General features: G+C 39.4%; 1 protein-coding gene across 1 annotated transcript; it reads right to left on the bottom strand.

Moving 5' to 3' along the window:
* On the bottom strand, window positions 1-25,693 carry HSD17B11 (hydroxysteroid 17-beta dehydrogenase 11). The gene is made up of 7 exons (XM_081101494.1): window positions 24,934-25,693; window positions 21,796-21,903; window positions 18,735-18,866; window positions 17,066-17,172; window positions 9,889-10,026; window positions 4,113-4,229; window positions 1-814 (listed from the first exon to the last, which is right to left on the bottom strand). Exons 1-7 carry the CDS (start codon window positions 25,144-25,146, stop codon window positions 724-726), a joined length of 906 nt encoding a protein of 301 aa, XP_080957620.1. The 5' UTR covers window positions 25,147-25,693; the 3' UTR covers window positions 1-723.
* Window positions 25,694-26,787: the final 1,094 nt, after the last annotated feature.

Raw genomic sequence — 26,787 nt, 5'->3', positions numbered from 1 at the left:
ACATTTTCCTTTCAGTTGAAGATTAAGCCATGTTTTATTCAAAACACAAAGATGGAAGCACCACAAGTTTAAGTTTGATCCATTTATTATTTGGTCACTTATGGGTACATCCTTACATTTCTCTACCTGAAATCCCAATGATGTTTTTTTTATTTGCAACATGTGTCCTCCTCCAGTTTCCCTGTGCTGAAATATTTGTCATTGAAATATGAGGTATCTCTGAGGAAACAGTGGTGATGTGTAAGATGAAATGTTTAAACATTTCTTACATCACGTAAAAATTCCTTGTGAAATGCTACTATAGTCCTTCATTATATTTAAAGAGCTTGAAATTTCCATTTTATGTACAATAGGGAAAAGAAACACGTGAATTATATAAAAATTTAAGTGTAATTAAAAATAAAATGTATCTTAAGCATTTATAGTACAAATTTTGCAAAACTTCACATGAACCACGCAATCTTAGAAATTATTGTAAAACTGCTTTTGTTCTTTTTTCTCCATTTTCCATAAGGCAATTGCTCAGGTATTTTTCTCTTTGTATTATATAAAATTAGCCTTCAGCTAAAGAACAGTGATAATAAATGAGGACCGCCAGAGCCTCAAAAGGTGATATTGAAGGGGAAAAAAAGGTAAAAGCAGAAGTTCAAACATTAAAATTCTAATTAACATTGGATGGAATCAACTTAAACCTGGTAAATCAATTTCCAAAAAACCAAGTACTTATTCTCCTTTACTTTTATATCCAATAACTGCGTCAAACCTAACATTGATCTTCCGTTTTAAAACTGCCAGGAAACGCTCAGGAAAGATCCTAAAAGAAAGATATATATATAAAAATATAATTACTATCAAGTGCATTTTTAAGATATCTTCTCTTAAAATACTTTTATCATGCATCATGTCCATGTTCATTTTAAACAAGATTAAGAATTTTAACACATAGTCACTGCTACATGTTCTTTCCAATTAAATCCATTTTCTTTTCATTAAGGAAAAGAAAGGTTTAACTCTTTAGAGTAGAAGTGACTTGAAATATTTGTTTTTAAAAATAAATATATTCTATATTTTTCAAAAGATCTGTGAGAGGTGTATAGAACTGAATAGTTGAGATGCTAAAGGCTTTATTAAAAAAAAAAAAAAACACACACCTGACATTAGAAAAGAAGTGAGAATAGGAACTAATTTTATACTTTACAATCCAGTATATTATCAAAATGGCCCACTAAGAGACTGGGGAATCAGAACTGCTCAATAAAATGCAGACAATACACTTGGTTTTCAGTATAATGCTGAACAAGTTATTTAACTTTTGAGTTTAAATTCCTCACATGTAAATGGAAAAAATTAACACCTACCCCACTGTGTTATTTGAAGATTCAATGTGTTAATATAAGATGCCTTACACACAGTGATAGACATCCAGTAGGTCTAATTTTTTTCTCCCCACTCTACAGTTAAAAACATTGAGGAACAGGTCATATTCCAATGAGTCTGAGAGAAACTAAAGCGACTATGTAAGTCAGTAAAACTATATACAGACACCTGCCTGGATGGCATTCAAATACAGTTTGGAAATTGAGCACTGAACACTCATAGTCAGAGGAAAATCAGGCAATGGTAATAGTGGTAATTATAAAAGTAACAATGATAGATAATATTTATTGAGTATTTACAGGGTACTTAATACTTTAAATGCCTTATTTTATCTATTCCTCATAACCCGACAAGTCTTATTGTTGCCTCCATGTGACAGATGAAGAAACTGAGCTTCAAAAAAGTTCATGTTCACGTTGCAAGCAAGTCACACAAACACAGCTTCGCCTAACTCCAGAGCACAAACCTTGAGTCTCTGTGTTAAAGGTTTAGGAAACAGAATTAGCTTATTCAATCAGCAAACATTTTGATGCCTGGAATGTGTCTATCTACTCTTCCAAGTGCAGGGGATATAGTGAGGAAAACAGGCCAAATTCCTTCCCTCACAGAGTTATATTCTAAAGCATTGTAATCACTGAGTGTCTACTTCGGTGATGTGACAAGTCGAATGCTAAACACCTCAAAGGTTTTAACTTGTTTACCCACCAAGGAGATGCTCTGGCTTTACTACCGAAACCTGTAAAGTATGTTCAACCATAGTTCCTTAGCAGAAGGGGCTAAAACCCTGACATCTGCCCTAATGCTTTTGGTCTCTTACATTTTTTTCTGTCTCTAGGTCTGCAGTTCTCAAAGTATGATCTTTGAACCAACTGCTTGTGGCAATTGCCTGTTAAAATACAGATTTCTGGGTCCCAACTCAAACATCCTATATTAAAAACTCAAGAGGTGAGGAATCTATTTTTTAAATACATATGATATTTTAAATTTTCTCTTAGAGAGGGAGGAAAGAAACATCAATTGGCTGCCTTTTGCATGTCATCTACTGCGGATTGAGCCCACAAGCTGGGTATGTGCCCTGACCAGAATCAAACCAGTGACCTTCTGATGCACCGACCAGGGCAGGAATCTATTTTTTAAATTGACTTCCCCAGTGATCCTGATACCCTACTACGAGGGAGAAGCTGGACTCTAGGAATAGGAAGAGTATTTTTGTTTTTTTTTTAACCTTAGCCGCCTCTTCCGTTTCCCCTCATTACCTGACCAGCCTCACTGTCACACAGCTTTCCCAGATGAGTGATGAGACAATGTTTATGATGAGGCATTCTTTAAACCAAAGCGTTCCAATCTTGACATTACATTAGAATTACCGGGAAAGTGTTGTATCTCTCAGACACCAGGCCACACTCCAGACCAATTAACTCAGAATCTTGGGGAGTAGGTCTCAGGCACGAGCATGTTTAAAACTCCCAGGTGAATTCCAATGTGCACCTAAGTTGAGAGTTACTGCTCTAAAGAAATGCTTTTAAATCTAATATGCATGCAGATCACCTGTGGATCTTATTAAAATGCAAATTCTGATTCAGGAGATCAGGATATTCTGTATTTCTAACAAGCTCCCAGGTGATGTGGATGCTGCTGGTCCGTGGACCACATCTGAGGTAGCAAGGCTCGAGGACCTCTACAATTATTTAGCAATTCCTGTGCTTCAGTATGATTTTGCACAAAAATAAGGGCTCAATGATTATCTGTTGTATATTTAAATCCTATATAATAAAAGGCTAATATGCAAATTGACTGAACGACGGAACGACCAGTCGCTATGACGCACACTGACCACCAGGGGGCAGACGCTCAACACAGGAGCTACCCCTTGATAGTCAGTGTGCTCCCACAGTGGGAGGGCCGCTCAGCCAGAAGCTGGGCTCATGGCTGGTGAGCACAGCGGCGGTGGTGGGAACCTCTCCTGCCTCTGCAGCAGTGCTAAGGATGTCCGAATGCTGTCAGTCAGACATCTCCCAAGAGCTCCTGGACTGAGAGAGGGTGCAGGCCTGGCTGAGGGGACTCCCCCCGCCCCCCCCCGCAAGTGCACAAATTTCATGCACTGGGCCTCTAGTGAATAAATAAAACTTAACTATGGTCTCCTCCAATATCATTGTCCTATTATGTACTAATGTTTAAAAATAGTCTTTCTTCATATTTATTCATTTATAAGACTTCCAAAATATTTTTAAAAATTAAATATAAAAAAATTTAAAGAAATTTCTTTAAAAAAAAACACATGTAAAAACTTGTGGAAGCCCTGACCAGTTTGGCTCAGTGGATAGAGCATCGGCCTGCAGACTGAAGGGTCCCAGGTTCAATTCTGGTCAAGGGCATGTACCTTGATTGCAGGCACATTCCCAGTGGGGAGTGTGCAAGAGGCAGCTGATCGATGTTTCTTACTCATCGATGTTTCTAACTCTCTATCCCTCTCCCTTCCTCTCTGTAAAAAATCAATAAAATATATTTTAAAAAAACCCAAAAAACTTGTGGAAATTATTCAGTTCATTTACCCAATTGCTACACTAATCTTGCTTCAATAACTAACAAATGTAGTTTAAAAATTGGTGGATTCTTTAAACCTATTATTTTTGTTAATTCCATTTCATTGTACTCTACAAAGATTTGGTCTTAAATCTGAGTAAAAACATGTAGGGTGAATATTCATAATGCTGGCAAACATAACTGTTGCTTACCTTTCCACCACTGTTATAGCGCTTATAGAAGATGGAACAAAAATCATTTTCTGGTTTGTCAGAACTCCCTTCATCAGCTTGCTCACCACTTCCTCAGGTTCCAGGGTGGGTCCCAAACTGAAATCAGAAGCAAATCATTTCACAGAGGCTTCAGCTTTAGTTTAGTGCTAAACAAATACTTATGTTACTATGGAAACCGTAACCTAACTGACTTGTGGCATCTAGCCCATTCTAGATACTCAAAGATGGTAGCTGCTTTGGCCCTAACAACAACAACCATTTACATAGTGTTTATCATGTACTGCCCACTGTGCTAAACATTTTCCACAGGTTATCTCCTTGAAGTTTTACAACACCCTATGAAGGAGAGGCTATAGTCCCTATTATGCAAATGAGGAGTATAAAGGTAACTAAGACTCAAAAAATAATTTAGCTAGATTAAGACTGATAAATTCACTTTTAAATCTTTAGAAGCTTTGAGAAAGAAGTCAGACACCATTATGCAAGTGTTATTATATACTAAGATGTTTTAGTGAATAATTTCTTAAGTGTCAAGGAATTAAAATACAGGAATGTGTCCGGCTCTGGGTCCTTGATGTCTATATGGAACCCTAATATGGCTTTGATGGTCTAACTTCACCACTTTATTAGGTCTTTCTTTCATTTCCAGAGTTTTTACTTAGTTCCATGTTACATCTTCACTGTGTAATCAACCACCCTGGTATATGTTCTACTGAGTAGCATGCAATCCCTAAAAAGTGACCTTTGTTATCTGGGTGTTAGAATAAATGCACTTAGGATGGAGTTGCACAAGAGTTTGTCCTGAGTCTTTAACATTTTACTAATGATTTAGAAAAAAAGATACATAATTAAATAAACTTCTCAAATTTGCCAATGTCACCAAACTGGGTGACTAACATTTTGGGGACACAGATGTTAAATTTTGTGATTAGTTAAGAGAAGTGATACAAAAAGAATTGGATGAGATTCCTTATGAACAAATACAGAATAGCCCATTCAGACAGATAAAATATGCAGTAAAGGTGGGACAAATGAGAAAAGTAGTATTGTACCCAGCCGGTGTGGCTCAGTGGTTGAGCTTTGACCTATGAACCAGGAGGTTGCAGGCTTGACCCACAGTAGGGGCATGCAGGAGGCAGCCTATCAATGATTCTCTCTCATCATTGATGTGTTCTCTCTCTCTCTCTCTCTTTTTCCCTCCCTCCCTCTCTCCCCTTCATTCTCTTAAAATCAATAGAAAAAGTATCTTCAGGTAAGGATTAACCAAAAAGAAAAAAGAATAAGGCGAGGGAGCTCTTTATATATCAACACAGAAAGCTAACAACAGCATATTGGTTTTTATTTTTGTGTGTGTACTTATGGTATTTTTCCTTTTTAGTAAATTTTATTTTTCAATTATAATTCACATTCAATACTATTGTGTATTAGTTTCAGGTGTACAACATAGTGGTTAGACAATCATATAGTAATTTACAAAGTGTTCCCCCCAATATTTCCAGTACCCACTTAGTGCCATACATAGTTATTACAATACTAGAGGCCCAGCGCACGACTGAAATCGTGCGAGGAGGTGCCTGCCTCCCGCTATGCGAGGAGGCACCCCACAGGCCACCGCAGGAGTCAGGCGGGACTGGTGCCACAGGCAGCCGGGACCTGTGCCTGACTTCCGCCCCAGGCCCTCCTGGCCCCCCAGCTGTGTCCGCTCTGGGCCCCGGAGTCACCACACCGGCTCGGGCAGGCCCCCCTGTCTCTGTCTCCATCTCCACTCTGGGCCTCACCTGCGTGTGCAACCTCCTCCTGTCTGGTTGTGACCCATTACGGTGTCCTGGCCTAATTTGCATGTTACCTCTTTATATATATAGATTATTGACTATATTTCTTATGCTGTATTTTACCTCCCATGACTACTTTGAAACGACCAATTTGTACTTCTTAATTCCCTCATCTTTTTTTTAAATATATATTTTATTGATTTTTTACAGAGAAGAAGACAGAAGGATAGGGATTTAGAAACATCGATGAGAGAGAAACATCGATCAGCTGCCTACTGGGGATGTGCCCACAACCAAGGTACATGCCCTTGACCAGAATCGAACCTGGGACCTTTCAGTCCGCATGCCAACACTCTATCCACTGAGCCAAACTGGTTAGGGCTCCCTTACCTTTTTAACCCAGTTTGTTTTCTTATATTCTTTAGTTCCACATATACGTGAAATCATGTTATTTGTTTTTGACTGACTTATTTCACTTAGCATAATACCCTCCAGAACAATCCATACTGTTGCAAATGGTAAGACTTCATTTTTTTATGGCAAGTAATATTTCACTGTATATATGTACCAGAGCTTTTCTACCCACTCATCTATTGATGGGCGCTTGGGTTGCTTCCATATCTTGGCCATTGTAAATAACACAACAACAGCATATTGTTAAATAACAAGGGCAGCTTACAGAATAGAATGTATGTTTCCATGTATCAGAAAAAGAAATGCATTAAATTAAGAAGTGTAGACTCTTAAATTGGGAAGCTATAATTTTCTTAATTCTTCCAAGTTACTATTTGTCCATAAAATGAGCATAGTATACTTATCTTGCAGAGCTGTTAGAAGGATTAGGGCAGGGTTAGGCAAACTATGGGGCCAAATTTATGAGAAGTAATTTATGTAAAGTATCCAGACCTAGTAGGGTACCTGTATTTAGTAGGCCTTCAATAAATACTTTCAATAAAATGATCTCTTGATATCCAAGTTCATTTAACAAAAATAATTCTTAGCAGTCAAAAATTAGTCAGAACACCTGATTACACTTAATTCCAATAATATAGTAAATTATAAATTTATAAATAGCAAACTAGTTTCTCTATAGTGTTCTAGATGTGTAAATATAAGAACCAACAGCTCTGGCTGGTATGGCTCAGTTGGTTGGAGCATCATCTAGTACACCTAAAGGCTGCAAGTTCAATTTCTGGTCAGGCACATACCTAGGTTGCAACTTTGATACCCAGGGGGACTCGTACAAGAGGCAATTGATTGATGTTTCTCTCTCACATCAATGTTTCTCTCTCTCTCTCTCTCTCTCACTCTCTTTCCTTCCCTCTCTTCCTCCCTACCCCTCTCTCTGCCTTCCTTTCTCTCTAAAAACAATAAACATATCTTTAGGTGAGGATTAAAAAAACAACAACAATAAACTACACCTTTGATGTACTTTAAAGGAGAATTTCAGTTCCAATATTAGTAAGACACAAATTATTTTGAATAGTCATTTAGAGGTTGATTCAGTTTCGTTCTTTCAGAAAGGTTGTCCTCTGTGCAAAAAGGAAAAAGTTTGGTCTGTATCTCAGTTCTGCTACTTTTACAGGCAAGTTACTTGATCTCTCTGAGCAAAATGTTGTGGTGAGGTTTAAGAAAATTACAGATTTTCCCAGCTGGTGTGGCTCAGTGCTTGAGCATTGACCTATGAACCAGGAGGTCATGGTTTGATTCCTGGTCAGGGTACATGCCCGGGTTGCAAGCTTGATCCCCAGTAGGGGGCGTGCAGGAGGCAGCCAATCAATGATTCTCTTTCATCACTGATGTTTCTACCTCTCCCTCCCTCTCCCTCTCTGAAATAAATAAAATTATATTTTTAAAAAAGAAAATTACAGATTTTATTTAGTGTACAAAATATAAACTAGTAAGATCTGTCTGTCCTCGAATCAGAGCTAAATTTCTAGATTAAAACCAACTTCACCTTAGGCAACCACTCTAGTATCTGGTTATCTTCAAAGGGGTTCATGGGGCAGGACCAAGCCCCAGACCTTTTCTTAGCCAGGTCATATTCCTGTGACTCGGTTAGAATCCTGTGGGCTTCTATTCCTTTCCCCCCGCCCAACCCCCCACCCCTCCAGCAAGCTTCCCAGTTATTTTTCAATTGTACTAGTAGAGTTTTGCAAAAGAGGGCACCCCAGCCCAGACCTACTGACACCGAACCTGCATTCAGAAGATCTTCGGGAAAACTGAGAGGTACATTCAAGTCTAAGCTTTGTGCAGCCCTGTTCTGGGGGCAAGGGTAAAAAATCCAATTATAATTTTTAAAAATATGCTGTCTGTTTTTAACTGCTGAAGGACAGTTTGAGAAAAACTTGACTCAAATATATTATTTTAGTACCTAAATTCTGAAATAATGGAGGAAATTGGCAAATTCTATCCTTGGGCATGATACCTCTTCCTCTGACACCCCCTTTCAATTTAGTGAACTATTTGAATTAATTTTTATTGAGACATAATTGAGATATCCCATGGTGTAAGTTTAAGGTGTACTACGTGCTGATTTGATATAGTTTCATATTGCAGTATGATTATCACTGTAGCATGAGCATAATTATGTCATGTCACATAATTATTATTTCGTTTTTGTGGTGGGGACAGTTAAGATCCAACTTCTTAGCAACTTTGAAGTTTTTAATACAGTACTGTCTATAAACATAATGCTGAGGGAAGTGAGCAGTTTAGTTACTGTTTCTAGAACCCCACTTGTGATATATGCTAGTTACATACAATTTAGACATTTAATCTGTACATAGGGAAATGTCTAGAAGGATGTTCATCGAAATGTTGAGTAGTTTCCACTGTATAGAAGGTTTTAAGAAATTTCAAAACAAAACCTTTTTATTTGTACATTCCTGTGTGTTGGAATTTTTTTAAAAGTATACATTATGTTTAGAAAGACATTAAAGCTATTCCCAAAGACAGGACACATTAAAATTAACCTCAGAGCAGATCCTTTCAATTTTACTTTTTAACTAAGGAAACATGATAGTCTGGTACTTCATTCAGAAGATTAGCTCTAGATTACCAAAGGAAAGTGTTTCTCACAGTGTGGTCCTCATTTATCTCCATCAAAATGACCTATGGAGCTTGTTAAACATACACAGTTCCAAATCCCCAACCCAACTACTAACTACCCCATCCCAACCAAACTGAATAAAAATCAGCATCCCTGGGGGTGGGTCCTCTACATGGTTCCCAAGCACTCATGTTGAAATGTGTACCTACTTAAGTCAGGAACCACTGCAGCAGTTCTCAACCTGTGGGTAGCGACCCCTTTGGCAGCCGAACGACCCTTATACAGGGGTCGCCTAAGACCATCCTGCATATCAGATATTTACATTACGATTCATAACAGTAGCAACATCACAGTTATGAAGTCGCAACGAAAATAATTTTATGGTTGGGTCACAACATGAGGAACTGTATTTAAAGGGCCAGAAGGTTGAGAACCATTGGCAGTGATGGCGAACCTATGACACGCGTGTCAGAGGTGACACGCGAACTCATTTTTTTGGTTGATTTTTCTTTGTTAAATGGCATTTAAATATATAAAATAAATATCAAAAATATAAGTCTTTGTTTTACTATGGTTGCAAATATCACAAAATTTCTATATGTGACACAGCACCAGAGTTAAGTTAGGGTTTTTCAAAATGCTGACACACCGAGCTCAAAAGGTTCGCCATCACTGGCTTAGGGGAAGGAAAAAAGGGAGGAGTAGCAGGTTCACCTGTGTCATTCATACGAACACTTGTATACATTCTCTCCCTCTTTCTTTGTCTCTACACCTGTTTTCACACAATCAACAGAGGTGAAATTGAGATGAGCTAAGCTAAGGGCATTGAATACCAGGTATTTAAAGGATTAAAATACTGAAGAAACCCCACAGAATGGCTCATTCTCATGTAATCGCCAACCTTTTTATCTCCATTTCTGTCTCAACTTACCTGGTACTTGGGTTTTTGATGAAGCCAGTGTTTATGAAATTAGGGCAGAGACATGATGTTTTGACTCCAGTTCTTCCTAAGGCCACCAGTTCATCAGTCAAAGCTCTGTGAAATCCCACAGCAGCAAACTTGCTGGAACTGCAAATACACAGAGAGAGGTCGCTGCATTTTCAAGAAATAACTCAAGAAAGCTGCTCCTTCTATGTAATTCAGAGATCTGTTTTCCTTAGTGAAGTGCGGCCCCCTGCCGAGAAGCGTGTCCAGCACCTGGATCTCAAAAACGCCCAGCCCAGACCTACTGACAGAATCTGCATTCAGAAGATCCTTGGGGAAACTGAGGCACGTTCAAGTCTAAGAAGGCCTGGCGGGTGTGGCTTGGTGCTTGAGCATTGACCTAGGGACCAGGAGGTCACTGTTCCATTCCTGGTCAGGGCACATGCCCCGGTTGAGGGCTCAGTCCCTAGTGGGGTGCATGAAGGAAGCAGCTGATCAATGATTCTCTCCCATCACTGATGTTTCTGTCTCCCTCTCCCTCTCCCTTCCTCTCTGAAATCAATAAAAATAAAAAAAGAAGCAGTGACTGCACCCCAACATCATTTATCAGAGTGACATCTGAGTAGATTTAAATGTTTTGTTAGGAAAATTGGTAGGGTGCTTGTTTTGTTGTTGCTGTTTCCATAAAATTTAATGACACTGTAGGCTGCTCATTATTTAATATGTTCATGAAATTCATTGGAAAATTTTCCTGCATTCTTCCTTTAAGGCTCAGCTGGACTTCCTCAAAGAGGCCTTTCCTAAACCGTGGTCTAAATTATTTCCCCATCTATACTAATAAAAGGGTAATATGCTAATTAGACCGGGAGACCTTCCGGACGTCCTTCTGGACAAAGCCATGGTGGCGGGGCCGAGGAAGAGGTGGTTAGGGGCAATCAGGCTGGCAGAGGAGGGCAGTTGGGGGTGAGCAGGCCAGCAGGCAGAGTGGTTAGGGGCAATCAGGCAGGCAGGCAGGTGAGTGGTTAGGAGCCATTGGTCCCAGATTGCGAGAGGGATGTCCGACTATGGGATCGGGCCTAAACCAATAGTCAGACATCCCCCGAGGGGTCCCAGACTGGAGAGGGTGCAGGCCAGGCTGAGGGACACCCCCTCCCCCCCACCATGCATGAATTTTGTGCACTGGGCCACTAGTTATATAATAATCTTCAGTTTTCCATCAGAGCACTTTTGGAAAGAGAAAGGGCATTAATCATATTTTAAGTGGACATTATGCTTCCAGTTAGATGTTTAAAAAAAACAATTTTATTGAGATATAAATCACCTACCATATAGACCCATTTAAAGTGTATAATTCAATAGTTATTAAAATATAACATTAATTTTAAAAAAATATGTAAACAAATATATATAACAAAATTTTAAATTTTAACCAATTTAAAGTGTGCAAAGTTCAGTGGTATTATCAGATAGATTGTTTTTCTATAAATCTGTATGGATTAACAATTATATAAAGTAGCTGTAAATTCTTATAAATTAACCTGTGCTTTGGAAAATACAAAGCTGTGGAAAGTTCTCTTTAATTTTATTTTTTATTGATTTTTTAGAGAGGAAGGGGGAGGGAGGGAGGGGAGAACAAAGAAAAAGAGATAGAGAGATGTGAGAGAGAAACATTGATCAGTTGCCTCACACCCTGACCAGGGATTGAACCTGCAACCTGGGTATATGCCCTGACTGGAAATGGAACCTACACCTTTGGGTGTACGGGACAACGCTCCAACCAACTGAGCCACAACTGGCTGGGGCCCTTTTTTTTTTTTTTTTTTTTTTTTTGAAGCTTAGATAAATATTTAAGGTTTAAAAAGAAAGATTGCTAGATTAAATTATTTAAAATGTAAATCTTCTCTACCAACCTGCCGGACTCGTAGTTGAATGGATGCCCTTCTGGAACTGCTGGTAGCTAACTTGCCAAAGAGAAGGAAAGCCTGCCTGAGACTTTAATCACAGAGGCAAAAAAGTCCTCTTTGGCCTGGGCCAGTTTAAGTTTTGTGTTCCTTGCAGCTGAAAGAGTCCAGGCACGGCACCTTAGTTGCCGGGAGCCGGTCCATCCTTGCTGTTTCAAGGGACCTGGCATATATGGCATACTGTTCTTGATATGTTTGCTCACCTTCTTGGCACTATGTGTTTTGACCAGGGTCACCTCTCTGAGAAAGGTTGTTTCCCCGGGTAGGGATTTTCCCCTGAAGTTAGGGAGGGAATAAAACCCCTTAACTAAGTGCCAGGCAGGTAATTAATCACTTTAACTATGAACAATCATGCTTAAGCTACATAATCTTTACTCCCTGGAATGGAGATGGGAAACACCCTAACCTTTGGAATAGAGATTGATAGGATTGAATCAACTGGTATAAATACAGATGTAACAAGACAACAGGACACAGAACTTAGAAGACAGAACCTGGACGTGGAACCTGCACGGAACCTAGAGACAGAACCTAGAGTGGGAACATGGCGAAAGATCCTGGACAGAAACTGGCAACAGAACCTAGAGACAGAACCTAGCGAGAGAACCTGGCAGAAGAACCTAGAGACAGAACCTGGCGATAGAACATGGCAAGAGAACCTGGTGACTGAACCTGGCTGGAGAACCTAGCGAGGGAACATGGCTACAGAACCTGGCTGGAGAACCTAGCAAGAGAACATGGACACAGAACCTGGCTGGAGATCCTGACCAGAACTTCGCTGGAGAACCTACAGAACCTGGCAATAGAACCAGGCAAGAGAACCCAACCATGCTGATCAACTGAACGCTGCCTCCGAGTCATTCCTTCTTCGCCGACTCCGTCCACACCTTTGGGGACCCCTGGACCTGCTGGGGTTGGACCCCAGTACTTGGTGACGGCAAAAACATCAGGGAAGGAGCCTGGACCCTTAAACTTTGCAGAGGAGAGTAGACCTGTTAACTCCTACTTTTTGTGTGACAGAGAAGTAATTTATCTTGCTGAAATCACTTTTATTTTGAGCCATTCTATTTCATCTGTTGAACTGGTAATCTAATTAAACAAATGGTCACCAAAACCAGTAACACATTTTAATTAGATTTTGATATGATACTGGGGAAAGAGCAGCAGATGATAATCAGCTGAGAGGAACTTCAACCAGGTTTCTGGGTAGAGAGCACCTACCTGAGTTTCCCAATGAAAAAATGAAATCAGTCTAATGAAAAAATATAATCCTCTCAACAATAAGGGGAAAAATGTAAAAAATATATAAATGTTAAAAAAAGAGTCCAGCCCTAGCTGGTTTGGCTCAGTGGATAGAGTGTCGGCCTGTGGACTAAAGGGTCCCAGGTTCGATTCTGGCCAAGGGCACATGCCTGGGTTGTGGACTTGATCCCTAGTAGGGGGCATGCAGGAGGCAGGTGATCAATGATTCTCTCTCATCATTGATGTTTCTATCTCTCTATCCCTCTCTCTTCCACTCTAAAATATATATATATATATATATATATATATATATAAAGAGTCCAGACAAATGGACCCAACAATAATGGATAAATTAAATAAACAGTTGCATACCATGCAGGAATTGAAGATGATGTAGCACATATACATTTATTAACAGGCAAAAAGTTCATTTTAAAGTTTTAAAAAAGCAAGATCATGTATGTAGGTTTTTTTTAATGCATGCCTATATATCTGCATTGAAAATGCTCTAACCAGGCCAGTGTGCTCAGTGGTTGAGCGTTGGCTCGTGAACCAGGAGGTCTCAGTCTGATTCCTGGTCAGGACACAAGCCCAGGTTTCAAGCTAGGAGGCAGCCGATCAATGATTCTCTCTCACTGATGTTTCTATCTCTCCCTTCCTCTCTCTGAAATCAATAAAAACATATTTAAAATAAATAAATAATTAAATAATTAAATGCCCTAAAAAATTATAACAAATGCTTACCAGGGTTTTTTCTGCATGGTGAAATTATCAGTATTTTTTTTTTTTTTTTTTACTGAAGTGTATTTTCTGATTTTTTCTTAAGTGAATCAAGAATGCAGGAATATATTAAAACTCAGAGTTAATGATCTTAAATGTGTTAAAATAATTTTATGGTTTTGAACTTTAGGTTGAGTGTGTTTTTTTTCTGCACTTTGTAACAGTATATCAAATTTCTTATTCTTAGTAATCTGAATTAGTATTTCTTATTCCAAATTACTTTTTTAAATAACACTTCATTACAAGCTAATGATCAGAACTCAGTTTCACCTTGTCTTCCCACATGCTAACTTTCATGCTTATAAATTGGCTATTTGAATTGACAAGATGTATTCGCCAGAGTTTCGCAGCACCAAATTGCTTTCTTTTTAAAAATCAAGACACTTTTGGACAAAATACTTAGTGAGCAGCAAAACAACGTAATCAAAGGATTAACCTCTCTCATCATGAAGTCAGTTTTTCCATCTTGCTTTTTTTTTCACATTAATCATTTTAAAACTGTTGAACTATAAATCCAAAAGAAATTGACTTTTTTTTTCTAATATAGGTGATTAGAGCTGTAATAGATGCCTTTGCCATGGCTGTAGCAACTCAGGATAATGACAGCTGAAGGCTGGATTACAGGGCCTAAAACAGGTAATTCTAGGTCCCCTCTTATTTCATTCTAACAAATAGGAGCAGAGCACATATGACTCATTCCACTAGGGCAGCGGTTCTCAACCTGTGGGTCACTACCCCTTTGGCGGTCAAATGACCCTTTCACAGGGATCCCCTAAGACCATCCTGCATATCAGATATTTACATTACGATTCATAACAGTAGCAACATTACAGTTAAGAAGTAGCAATGAAAATTATTTTATGGTTGGGTCACAACATAAGGAACTGTATTTAAAGGGCCTGAAGGTTGAGAACCACTGCACTAGGGCAAAGCATTTTGGAAGCTAAAATGAGAGGTGGGTCCTTACCATTTGTGTGAACAGAGAGAAGTGGAATTGGAACAGAAAATCCATAGGAACCCTCCTGTTATTGAACACTTGCAAAATTCCAGATACTATGCATCCTGATGAGTTAGTTAGTTGCTATGGTTAGCATTAAGTTATGGATGAGGAAAATGACGCATATATAAGTTGAGTAACTTGCCAAAGGTCACAGCTAGTTAAGTGATTAAGTCAAGATTCCAAACATCATTATTCATAGTAATCATGCCCTGTAAACAATACAAATGTTCATCAACGGTGGTAGGATAATAAATTATTGTCCACTTATATGATGCAATACTAGACGGGCAGAAAAGTGATTACACTACAGCTACCAACAACAACATGGATAAATCTCACATAGTGTGCTTCCATGTATATAAAGATAAAAAATAGGCAAAAGTAATCGATGGTATAACAAGTCAATATAGGAGTTTCCTCTGGGAAGGAAAGAGGAATTGGTGGTTGGGAAGAGGAACTTCTGTCAAGTTCTGTTTTTGACCTGCATGGAGGTTAAATAGCTGTGTCCACTTCGCAGTAACTCATTGAGCTGTACACTCATGATTTCTGCATTTTTATAAGTGTATGTTATACTTCAGTTTATGTTTTAAAAAGCAGCATCTCAGTTTAACCACCCAATTGGTGATAACAACTGATAAACATTGTTTTCTGCTGGGTGAAGTCTTCTGTGTGTCTCTGTGAAAGCTCTGCCATTGATCTGATATTGAGCAAAAACCAGAGTCAACTGAATTTAAGATAATTGTGGTCAATAAGGATCACAGACTGCGTCTCAGGCCAGTGAGAGCTGAGGGTCCAAACAGAGCCCTGCAAGCACAGCACAGGTCAGTCCCCAAGCTGGAAGTGTACAAGCCACCCGTGTAGCTGCAACCTGCCTTTTAAGGAGCCCAAATGGCGCCCCTGTGTGAATTAGGAAAGGCCACTTCTCTTCTCAAGCTATTTTACTGCCTATACATCCGGAAAATCATTCAAGTCTAAAAGGACCCGAACGTGAGCCGCGCCCCCTAGAATTGTGTAGCGCACAACTTGCACAACTGGGTATGTTGTTCCTGCTCCGACAATACCTGGTAAGAACCTTTACTTCTGTTGACAGCACCATCACTAGTCACCACAATAAATCTGTTTCTCACACAAAGCACATTCTCGCTTGACTTTCACTGTAAACCTCAGTGGGGCAGAACCAAATCAGAATCAGAAGAACGACAATATTTACTATGGCAAGGGAAGGAGGAAGCACAACAGGCCCTGTTGCGTTCCCTAATTAGCTGGAACTAAGACGGAATTTGGCAGGACGGTGGCATGTCATGTGCTAGCTTAGCAGCAGCACTGGCGACTGTCTTTCATCAAGGAAGTAAATGCATATACAACCGTGTTAGCCCTTGATGGTAGGGGACAATCTCCTAACTTAAAACTGACTCTGAAAGAGGTAAGACAAGGACTGTAGATCTGTTCTGTGGCTGCCTCAGCAGTTATTTCATCTTTTTTTAAAAAAACTCAATCCATGTCTATATTTTATTTTTTAAAACTATTATAAAACAGACAAACGGTCAGAAAGGAAGAAAGAAAACATAGATGAACAAAAAGAATAAAATAAAAACCATTTTTATTGCCATTACCTAAGATTAACCACTCTCTAGCTGTGGTTAGATAAATGGTTTGGTATATATCTTTGCAAACTTATGTATTAATTTTCTTTGTTGTTAAGCCTCACCCAAGGACATTTTTCCCATTGATTTTTTTTTTTAAAGAGAGAGTGAAAGTGAGGAAGGGAAAAGAGAGAGAGTGAGAGAGGGAAAGAGAAACATTGATGTTGAGAGAATCACATCAATTGGTTGCCTCCCATACACTCCCTGGCCAGGGCTGGGGATTAACCTGCAACCCAGCCACGTGCCCCTGACTGGGAATCGAACCTGAGACCCTTTGGTGCTTGGGCTGACACTCTAACTACTTATCTACACCAGTCAGGGCTAAAATGATCAATATTAACTTCTGTTCATGGTATTGCTCTTATTTTATAATCCCTTGCTGCTAAAACAGGTAAGAAATGTTGAAGCAGTTGGCTTCTATTTGGATAATTTCCCTGTAGCCACCTCTAGAGTGGTCAACATAGTAGAGGGTTAATGGTTGATAATGTTGTTGCACAAGAGACTTTGTGCAACAAAGCTAAGCATAGCAACCAACGAAAAAACACATGTTCACTTACCAGTAAGCCATTAAAAAGGGAACTGTAGTATGCCCAGCTGCTGAAGCCACAGTGACAATATGGCCATGATTATTCCTCATCATCGCTGGAAGAAATGCCTTGGTGGTCTAGAAATAGTTATTATAAAACAGAAAAAAAATTTATTTCTGATTTGCAGACCCATTGGGAATATTTTGAAACAAAGATGCATTCTGTTAACATTGTTCCTGACATAAATTAAAATACCTAGATTAAATTGCCAAATGTGGCAACATAAGGCAATTGGATAGGATGCCAGATTAGAAAAATTAAAAATACTGAAAACTTTAAGAATCCATTTCATTTAAATTGCCAACAACTTATGTCCACTGGTCCTCCACCTTTTGTTAATGATATATTCTATCGTAATGTGAAATTGTTAGGAAAGAGTTTGCCGTAAAAATATTGAAGTGAACAGCAATCTTCCAATAGTCACTGAATGATCCACACAATACTTACCGAGGACCTGCTATGTGATGGGGATTCAGCAACACGTAAGACAATACCATACATTCCAAAAGAGGCAGGAAGATAAGCAAATTCCTAAGTCATTAAAATACAGACAGGTGTACCCTGGCCGGTTTGGCTTGGTGGATAGAGCATCAGCCTGCGGACTGAAGGGCCCCAGGTTCGATTCTGGTCAAGGGCACATGCCAGGGTTGCAGGATCAATCCCCAGTAGGGAGCGTGCAGGAGGCAGCCGATCAATGATTCTCTCTCATCATTAATGTTTCTCTCTCTCTCCCCCTCTTCCTTCCTCTCTGAAATCAATAAAGATATTTAAAAAAAATACAGATAAGTGTCAACAACTTGAGAATGTTAACATAACATAATACTGCATTTTGACCAACTAACTCCAATATTCTTTTGAGATTACTCATCCCAAACTCCCATCCAAGAAAACATTCAGGGGCCCTTTAAGGAACTGGCTATTTGGGCAGTAGACCCCTCAGAAACTGTGTGTGTGTGTGTGTGTAAGACCTTGAATGGTGAGTTTCATAATAAAGTTTGCGTTTGGGGCCAGGATATAACGGGAGGCCTGGGTCTCATAAGAATCAAAAAGCAAACTGGGTTTCCCTTTTATAGAACCACAGCAGGTAACTTAGAGTATCCCTAATCCCTTCTTCATCTTTAAACAGACAGAGACATGAGAATCTAGCTTAGAATTAAAGCATAAATACCACCTGAGGTTTATTACTATTTAATATTATTAATATTTTTGAGGGGGGAGGAAAAATAACTGATGAAATTTGGTTGTAGCAAAAAGGAAAATGATCTCACCCTAGCCGGTTTGGCTCAGTAGATAGAGCATCAGCCTGAGGACTGAAGGGTCCCAGGTTCGATCCTGGCCAGGGGCACGTGCCCGGGTTGCGGGCTCTATCCCCTGTAGGGGGCATGCAGAAGGCAGCCAATCAATGATCCTCTCTCATCATTGATGTTTCTATCTCTCTTCCTCTCCCTTCCTCTCTGAAAGCAATTAAAATATATTGAAAAAAAAGAAAAAGGATTTTTTTGTATATTATCCCTGGTACCTAACTAAAACTTTAGTACTGAGTTGATATGTCCTTATCTCTAATGAAAGCTTCACTTTAAACTTAGTCTTTGAGTCTTACAAGAAGACTCAAAGAAATTGTAAAAGAAATCATACTTACCCAGAAATGTGCAAGTACATTAACTTCAAAAGTCTTTTCAATTTGAGGGTCTTGTGTAGCAAACAAATCTGATGTATAGACCACACCAGCATTATTTACCAGAATGCTAACATCTCCAACTTCTGTCTTCACCTTCAAAAATAAAATAAGAAAAATATCTGCATCATTAAGAAGTATGCAGGTAGGTTTGCATGCAATGATTACTTTAAAAAGTGTGTGTGTGTGTTTTTTATTAGCTGTGGGAGAAGTATGTAGTTTTGAATCTATGTGCCAACATGAAAAAAAAAGAACCTTTTAATATTAGGTACTTAATTTCAAAATAACTCTGCTTGTACATTTTCTTTTGCAATTTAGTCTCTTGACTTTGCTCTATTGATTATAGCTCTGGAAGCATTTGGCTAACAAAAACATAACCAGTGACAAATAAGCAGCTTTATTTTTTAAAATACTACTTTAAAAGGTAAGAAAAAAAAGGTTAATTAATTGTCAAGTGCAGGGACTATTATGAGGAACTCTGTAAAACTGATTACACCATTTAACTACATCCTCTATTCATTTTTATGGTCACTCCATTCTATTGCTCTCCAACCTTTCTCCATGAAGTTGCAGTAGGCTTAAGGGCTAGCAATGCAAGAATATCTTATTCAATATTTCAGGCTGCTTGGTGGATGGAACCATAGTCACAATGCAATTCGTTATACATTGTGTTCCAAACAAAAGCAAGCCTCTATTAATAGAGCTATCCTTATTTAGATATTGCTGTGGTGTCTTGGGGAACTGAGACAACTAGCCTATTAAAAGCTTTCACATATGTAATTGCTATGCATTTTACAGAATTTCACTATCTGATTTAACTCTCACAATGATCCTATGAGATAGCAACTCTAAGTATGCTCATTCTACTGAGAAACATGAAACCCAGAATGGCTCACTTTCTTGCCAGAGGTCACATGGAGCTGGGACTCTCCCAGATATTCTGACCTCAGAGACCATGACACATCTCAAACCTCAAACAGAGGGCAAGTCAGGAGGGTGAGGCCCATCCCCACCCCAGAAGGACATCAGTTCCTCAGACAGACTGAGTTTCATCAGGTTGTATTAAATTGTTAGAGTCAAGCTAAGTTATTTTGGTCCTTAATCAACACATTTTTGTACCTATATCCACATCTCTAGCACAATAGGAAAATTGTTATTTCGAATAATGCTCCTAAGTTATGAGAAAAACAGGACACTCTCTGTGATTGAATTGATGAAGCTGCTGTAGTGCCTCCAAATTAACATGACTCAAACTATAAATTACTGTTTCATATTGCCAAAGTATTTGCTCAGACCCCCTGATCCTTCCTTCATCCTCCTCATCGTCACCCATTGTCTCCCCCCACGATGAGAATGTTGACTTGAACATTTCTTAATAATGAAAGCGAGCCTAGAGTTTTATTGTTTAGGTGGCGTAAAAGTATCCTGATATCAAAACAGCCACATCAAAATAGCTACCTCCAAATATCTGGTAATCATACGTCACTGTGTGTACTCTGTTTAAACACACAGTGAGTTCATCCTAGGACAATTACAGTGAAAACACTATGTTTTAAATACATGGAATGGTTTCAAATAATAAAGTTATCTCTCCCAGAAAAGCCTATTCCCAAATGAGTCTGGAAACGAATGTGTTCCCTTTAGTAACTAGCATTCCTAAATCCCCTTAATATTGGCTGATAACAAAGTTATATAGATTATATTGGTGGTTCTATTATTGTTAGCAGAGGTAGCTAGATGTTCATAAAGGTAAGGAGCAAAAGGCACCAGACCTTATTCAGCCCAATAAACCAGGGAGCTGACACGGGCAACAAGCCTGCCTGCTTCACTAGGAAGTTACAGCTTCACACACTCCCCGGGGTATCCTCTACCCTCCGAGACCGAGTACCCCCAAGCAGGCCCCCATTTCCACTGGCAACATCACAACACTAATAACTAATTCTGACCAAGTGACTACTGAGCACCAGGTATTGTTCTAAAAACTTTACAAATCATTAATTCGTTTACTCCTCATAATAACCCTATGAGGTAGGGATTGCTGTGATCCCCATTTTATAACTGAGGAAAGTTGGGCGCAAAGAGGTTGGGTAACTTGCCCAAGGTGATAAAGCCAGTATTAACGGGAAGAGCACTCACCTCTATGAAGGAAAATCATTATTAATGTAAGTAAACCCGTTATTGTGAGGAATGCAGATGTTTCTTACCCAAAGGCCTTGATCTTACCATACTCCCTTCCCGGAAGGCCATTTCCCACCATTAGCCTGGGTAATGTCTACAGATTCTACTGACCTAGGGAAGGCCTAACCAACAATAGAGGCATCAGTTTGAAATAAAAGATTATAATTTAAAATAGAAGTGAAAGATGTCCTCAGAACTAAAATTCAAGAGGTTCTCAAGTCTTGGAGGAATCAGAATATCCAGGGGTGAGGTCCAGGAAGGTCTATTTTAAGGAATTTGCCCAGGGTAATTTTACTGGCCTTCCTACTATCACCACATTTGGTTAACAAGCATATTTATGAATGTGCTCAGAAGAAACCCCATTATATATAGCACAGCTCAGTTATGTATAGAGGAGGCAAATACTGCTTTATAGAAATAGGTCTATGCTCGAAGACTGATGAACAGTTATCCTATCCTCCTAACTGAGTTCTTTGACTGGAGTTCAGAAGACTCTGTTAGTGATTCTGCAGTGTCACCCAAGGATTTACTGGTATCAGAATCAGATGGTGAGGAGTGGGTGCAAGGGTACTAAACATTCAAATTCCTGGGCCCAGCCCTCGACCCACTGAAAGAAAACTTCTGGGGTGTCTATTTTTATTTAAACAAGCTCCCTGGAAGATTGCGTAACACATTAACGTCTAGGAACCTCAGTTCTGGGCTTTAGTTCTGGGTCTGCCACTAGCTAGCTGTACAACTTTGGGCAAATCACCAACCTCTGTTAGTTTCTCCTCATCATGACTGGGTCATCTCCAAAATCCCTCCTAGCCCTGTCACAATATGATTCTAACCAAATGTGAAATGTTACCTTCTTTGCCGAACTGTAAATATCTTCCCGGTTGCTGCAGTCTACCACAAAGGCATGCGCTTGTGCACCCAGTTTCCTGCATTCAGCAGCTGTTTCCTCAATTCCATGCTAGGAAAAGCAACAGAGAGGCAGGAGAATACAATAATGGTGAGCTAATTATATCAACAGCTGAAAATAATTAAGGAGAGTCAGATTCTTTGAACTGGGACTGGGCAAGAATTCCATTGACACATTTTTGACAATGCTTTGAAGAGCTTCTTTTAGTTGGAAGTGAATTTAAAGCAAGCTTTGAAAAATAAGATAAAAATCTTAAAATACTAATTTTGTATTATTAATTTTACATTGTGAATATATATATGTATATATATATATATATATATATGTATATTCCATATTAGGCTTTAAAAAATAACACTAAGCTTTTTTTCTTCTCTGTCACTAAAAGCTACTCATGGACGTCAATTTTCTGGCTGCAAAATAAATAAGGAGTTAACTATAATTCATTCATTCATTCATTCATTCATTCATTTCTCCAACATTTTAATGTGTAGGTCATATTCATGATGCTTAGAAGAACCCTGTGGACACAAATATGAATGAGTCAGAGTCCTAACCTCAGTGAGTTCAGTGTTGTAGAAAAAAATAAAATAAGTATAATAATTAGGTAGAACCATACGAAATTCTTATTTTTAAATTTTTTTGTTAATCCTCACCCAAGAATATTTTTTTCCCATTGATTTTTAGAGAGTGGATGGGAGAGGGGGAGGGAGAGAGAGAGAGAGAGAGAGAGAGAAACATGTATATGAGAGAAGCACATTGTGCCCAACCCAAGCTGGGGATTGAACCTGCAAATGAGGTACTTGCTCTTGACCCGGAATCAAACCCGCCACCCTTTGGTGTGTAGGCCCATGCTTTAACCACTGAACCATGCCAGCCAAGGTGAAACTTTATAATTGCTTTAGAATAAAGGATTGAATATTGGCAGTCTCATATGGCTCAAACTAATATATTGTGTAAGTATATTAACAGAGCTACATAGAGTTACGGGGCACGCAGAATTCCAGAAGAGGAGGTACCTGAGTTGGGTCTTAAGAGTGAGTAGAACAGCTATGCAAAGAGAGGGCAGGGCACGCCAGGCAGAGTGTAAGGAAAGGAGAAAGATCCTCTGGGAAAGCATGAGGAGATTGGTGATGCTGGGTCATAAGGTTCAAGGCCAGCGGGAGCCCAAATTAAAGGGCATTATATGTCATAGTAAGTGTGCCCTATTTGGCATATACCGTGTGGCAGACCTTGTGCTTTGTGTGCATTATCTAATATAATCCTTCCAGCCCTCTAAGGTAAGTACTATTATTTTATCCATTTTTCAGAAAAGGAACCTTAGGCTCTAGGGCAGCGGTTCTCAACCTGTGTGTCGAGACCCCTTTGGGGGTCGAACGACCCTTTCACAGGGGTCGCCTAAGACCATCGGAAAACACATATAGAATTACATATTGTTTTTGTGATTAATCACTCTGCTTTAATTATGTTCAATTTGTAACAATGAAAATACATCCTGCATATCAGATATTTACATTACGATTCATAACAGTAGCAAAATTATAGTTATGAAGTAGCAACGAAAATAATTTTATGGTTGGGGGTCACCATAACATGAGGAATTGTATTAAAGGGTCCCACAATTAGGAAGGTTGAGAACCACTGCTCTAGGGAGTTACCCAGGATATTGGGTAAGTTATCCATGAAGAAGTAGAGAAGTCAGATGAGTCTGTCCACACCCTACCAGACACTTCCTTAACAGCACCAGACTAGGCTGGGCCTAGTTCGTATTTTTCATTTATATGTAATTATTTAATGTCTATTTTCCTTACTGTAGTAAGGGCATCTGACCCTGCTCCTGTTTGACCTGTGTTCCTAAAATCTAGGCAACAGATACTCTGGAAATACTTGTTGATAGCTCTCTCAATTAGCCACGCACTGGGTTGGCCTTGCCAATCATCTAGCTCAACATCCCATGAATTCCTGTTTACAGCATGGTAACTAATGGTAAGGTATGGCATTTCAGGCCAGCAGGTGCTTCCAGGAACCTCTTTGTACATCAATGACAGCCAAGTACAAGTTAAGATTTTAGCCCTGGCCCATGTAGCTCAGTTGGTTGAGCATCCTCCCATGCACCAAGAGGTCACAGCAGGCCCGCGGGCCAATCCCTAGTAGGGAGCGTGCAGGAAGCAGCAGATTCATGTTTCTCTCCCTCTCCCTTCCTCTCAAAAATCAATAAAAAATATATATACATATGTAAATATACATATAGATACATATATAAATATATATATATTTACTTTTTTTTTGAAGAACAAAAGGTAAGATTCTAAGTACCCCTCTCTTCCTTAAGCCTAGTCTGGTAAAAATTACATTCAAGTTTTTCTTTTTTGTTGTTTTTAACTAAAATGTGATTTTTAAGAAAATATATTTTATTGATTATTTTACCTAGAGGAAGAGAGAGGGATAGAGAAGTAGAAACATCGATCAGCTGCCTCCTGCACACCTCCTACTGGGAATGTGCCCGCAACCAAGGTACATGCCCCTGACCGGAATTGAACCTGGGACCTTTAAGTCCGCAGGCCGAGGCTCTTTCCACTGAGCCAAACCAGTTAGGGCTAAAATGTGATTTTTTAAAAAGTACTCTTGGAAATTACTATGGCATAGTAATGTTTCCTGTTGGGTATCTTAAACCCACTTACCTCAGTTAACTGCAGGTAGGATTTTTTTCTTAATAGGTACAAACCTCTTACTCTTTTGTCATACTAGCTAAAACTATTACTTTTTCCATATGATTAAGATTGAGGGGTCAGTGAAATCAAGTTGAGGAGGAAATTACAAATGACTTTCAGGGCAAACGTGAGCATCAATTTACAATGTCAAATGGGCAGCAACTGAGAATCTTATCCGAGTCTAGGTCCATTTATCACATGATCATAAACACATTAATTAATCCATGTTTCCCCCCCATCTATAACTTGGCAATAGTAATTTGTTCTACCTCCTTCACAGAGAGGCTGTAAGGGGTTGTTGCCTGCAACATGCACACATGTCCACAGGTTACAGGTACCAGAAAGGAAGACAGTAAAGCACCATTATTACCTTATTTATATCCCACAGAACCAGTTTGCTTTTAAGTTTGGCAAATTCATAGGCCGTCAGTCTCCCGATTCCATGCCCAGCTCCCGTAATCAGGACGATTTCTCCAGTGACTGACTTCCTCTTCTTAGGAATAAAAGACTTCAGGAGAGATTCTAAGATGAAGACGAGCAGTAAAGGCAGAAGCAGGAGGCAGTCCAGAACGAATTTTATCATTTTTGTTGCTGCGAGGACTGGGTATGTTTACCAATCACTCTAAATTGCTGAGGGGGGGTGGGAGGGTTGTTCCGTCTAACCCTAGGGAGAGTAAAAGCCAGAGCAAGGCAGGGCTTCTTTATCAAAGAGAAACAAACAACCCTGAAACCGTTCCTTCCGCTGGGCTGGGCTTGGTCAGGTCCTTCGCAATTGGCTCGGACTGCAGCGCGGAGCCACTGCTCGCCGGCGCGGAAATCTGGGAGGGACAAGCCGGAGGAGAGCAAAAGCCCAAGTCGTCTTTCACCCACTCCCTCCCGACCTCCCGAGCCCGAGGGTTCGTAGCCGCCTGTTTTCCGAAATTGGATGCATTCCTCTTAAAGTTACAAGGGTAATTGGCAGGGTCCGCAGCCCAGATGCTTCTTTGAAATGTGATGGTTGCCCATTACTACTAGTTAGCGATGCAAATATCGTTGTCTGTCTTAAATAAATGAACCTGGGGGAGGGCCAGTCGTCCTGCTCCCGGCTGAGAAATGATGCTGCATCACGTTTTAGTTTGGAGGACAGAGGAAAACTTGTCCTTTCTTGGGACAACAATAATCAAGACCCAGGAAATACCAGGTCATATTAAAGGGGATTGTTTCCACAAGGAAGAGCTGTATATTTGCCAGCGGTTTTCAACTTGTGGGTCGCGACCCCATTGGCGGTCGAACGGCCCTTTCACAGGGGTCGCCTAAGACCATCCTGCATATCAGATATTTACATTACGATTCTTAGCAGTAGCAACATTACAGTTATGAAGTAGCAACGAAAATAATTTTATGGTTGGGTCACAACATGAGGAACTGTATTTAAAGGGCCAGAAGGTTGAGAACCACTGGATAACCCCTTTCACTCACCCTATTAGAATTTGTGAAAAAAACATATGTTACGATTTAGGAATTGTATATTTATCCAGGTTAATAAATCACTGCCCACAGAATGGGTAATAAACTAGAAAGAAAATTTTTGTCTCAAAATTGTAATTATGTGAGTATTCAATATGTCACTGGTGATAGTTGTTTTTTTTTTAATCCTAGTGATTGGTTATTGAAAGAAAAGACCAAACTCTGGGCTTGTGTGCAGTAAGAGCTTAATATCTCTTGCATGTATTTTTTCAATTCCGTTTTTGACAGTAATTTTATTGGGACTTTTTGCAATACATTACAGTCTCTTCTTAGGAAGAGACTTTTGTCAGGAGGGGAACTAAAGGTTACCCTTTTATGTTTAAGAGGCAGGAAAACCGCAAGAAATGGAAGTTGCCAACGAATTCATACTCCTTCCTCTTACTTCAGCAGCCCTACACTGTGAGAGGGAGGAAGGGGTTGTGACAGTCCTGCTAAGGCAGAACACTGTGGAGTTCTTGGAAGTTCTGAATCTCAACTGCAACTCTTTCTTATGGCCCCCAAATCCAAGTTTACAAAGGTACATGCATATCAATAGAAAGTTTCCAGTTTCCAGAGCTTTTTTCTCCATCTATTATTTCATTTGATGTTCAAAGAGCCTTCTAGGAAATACAGAAAAAAAAGTTTTTCTCCTTATTTTATAAATGAATAAATCAGTTAGATTGACTATTAAAGCTCCCACAGCAAGTAAAAATGTGAAGCTAGATACAGGGTCAGTACT

This window comes from Myotis nattereri (genome assembly GCF_964212035.1).
Source record: "Myotis nattereri genome assembly, chromosome: 1".
Taxonomy (NCBI): domain Eukaryota; kingdom Metazoa; phylum Chordata; class Mammalia; order Chiroptera; family Vespertilionidae; genus Myotis; species Myotis nattereri.
The sequence above is the reverse complement of the archived record's forward strand: the minus strand, read 5'-3'. Positions and strand labels throughout refer to the sequence as shown.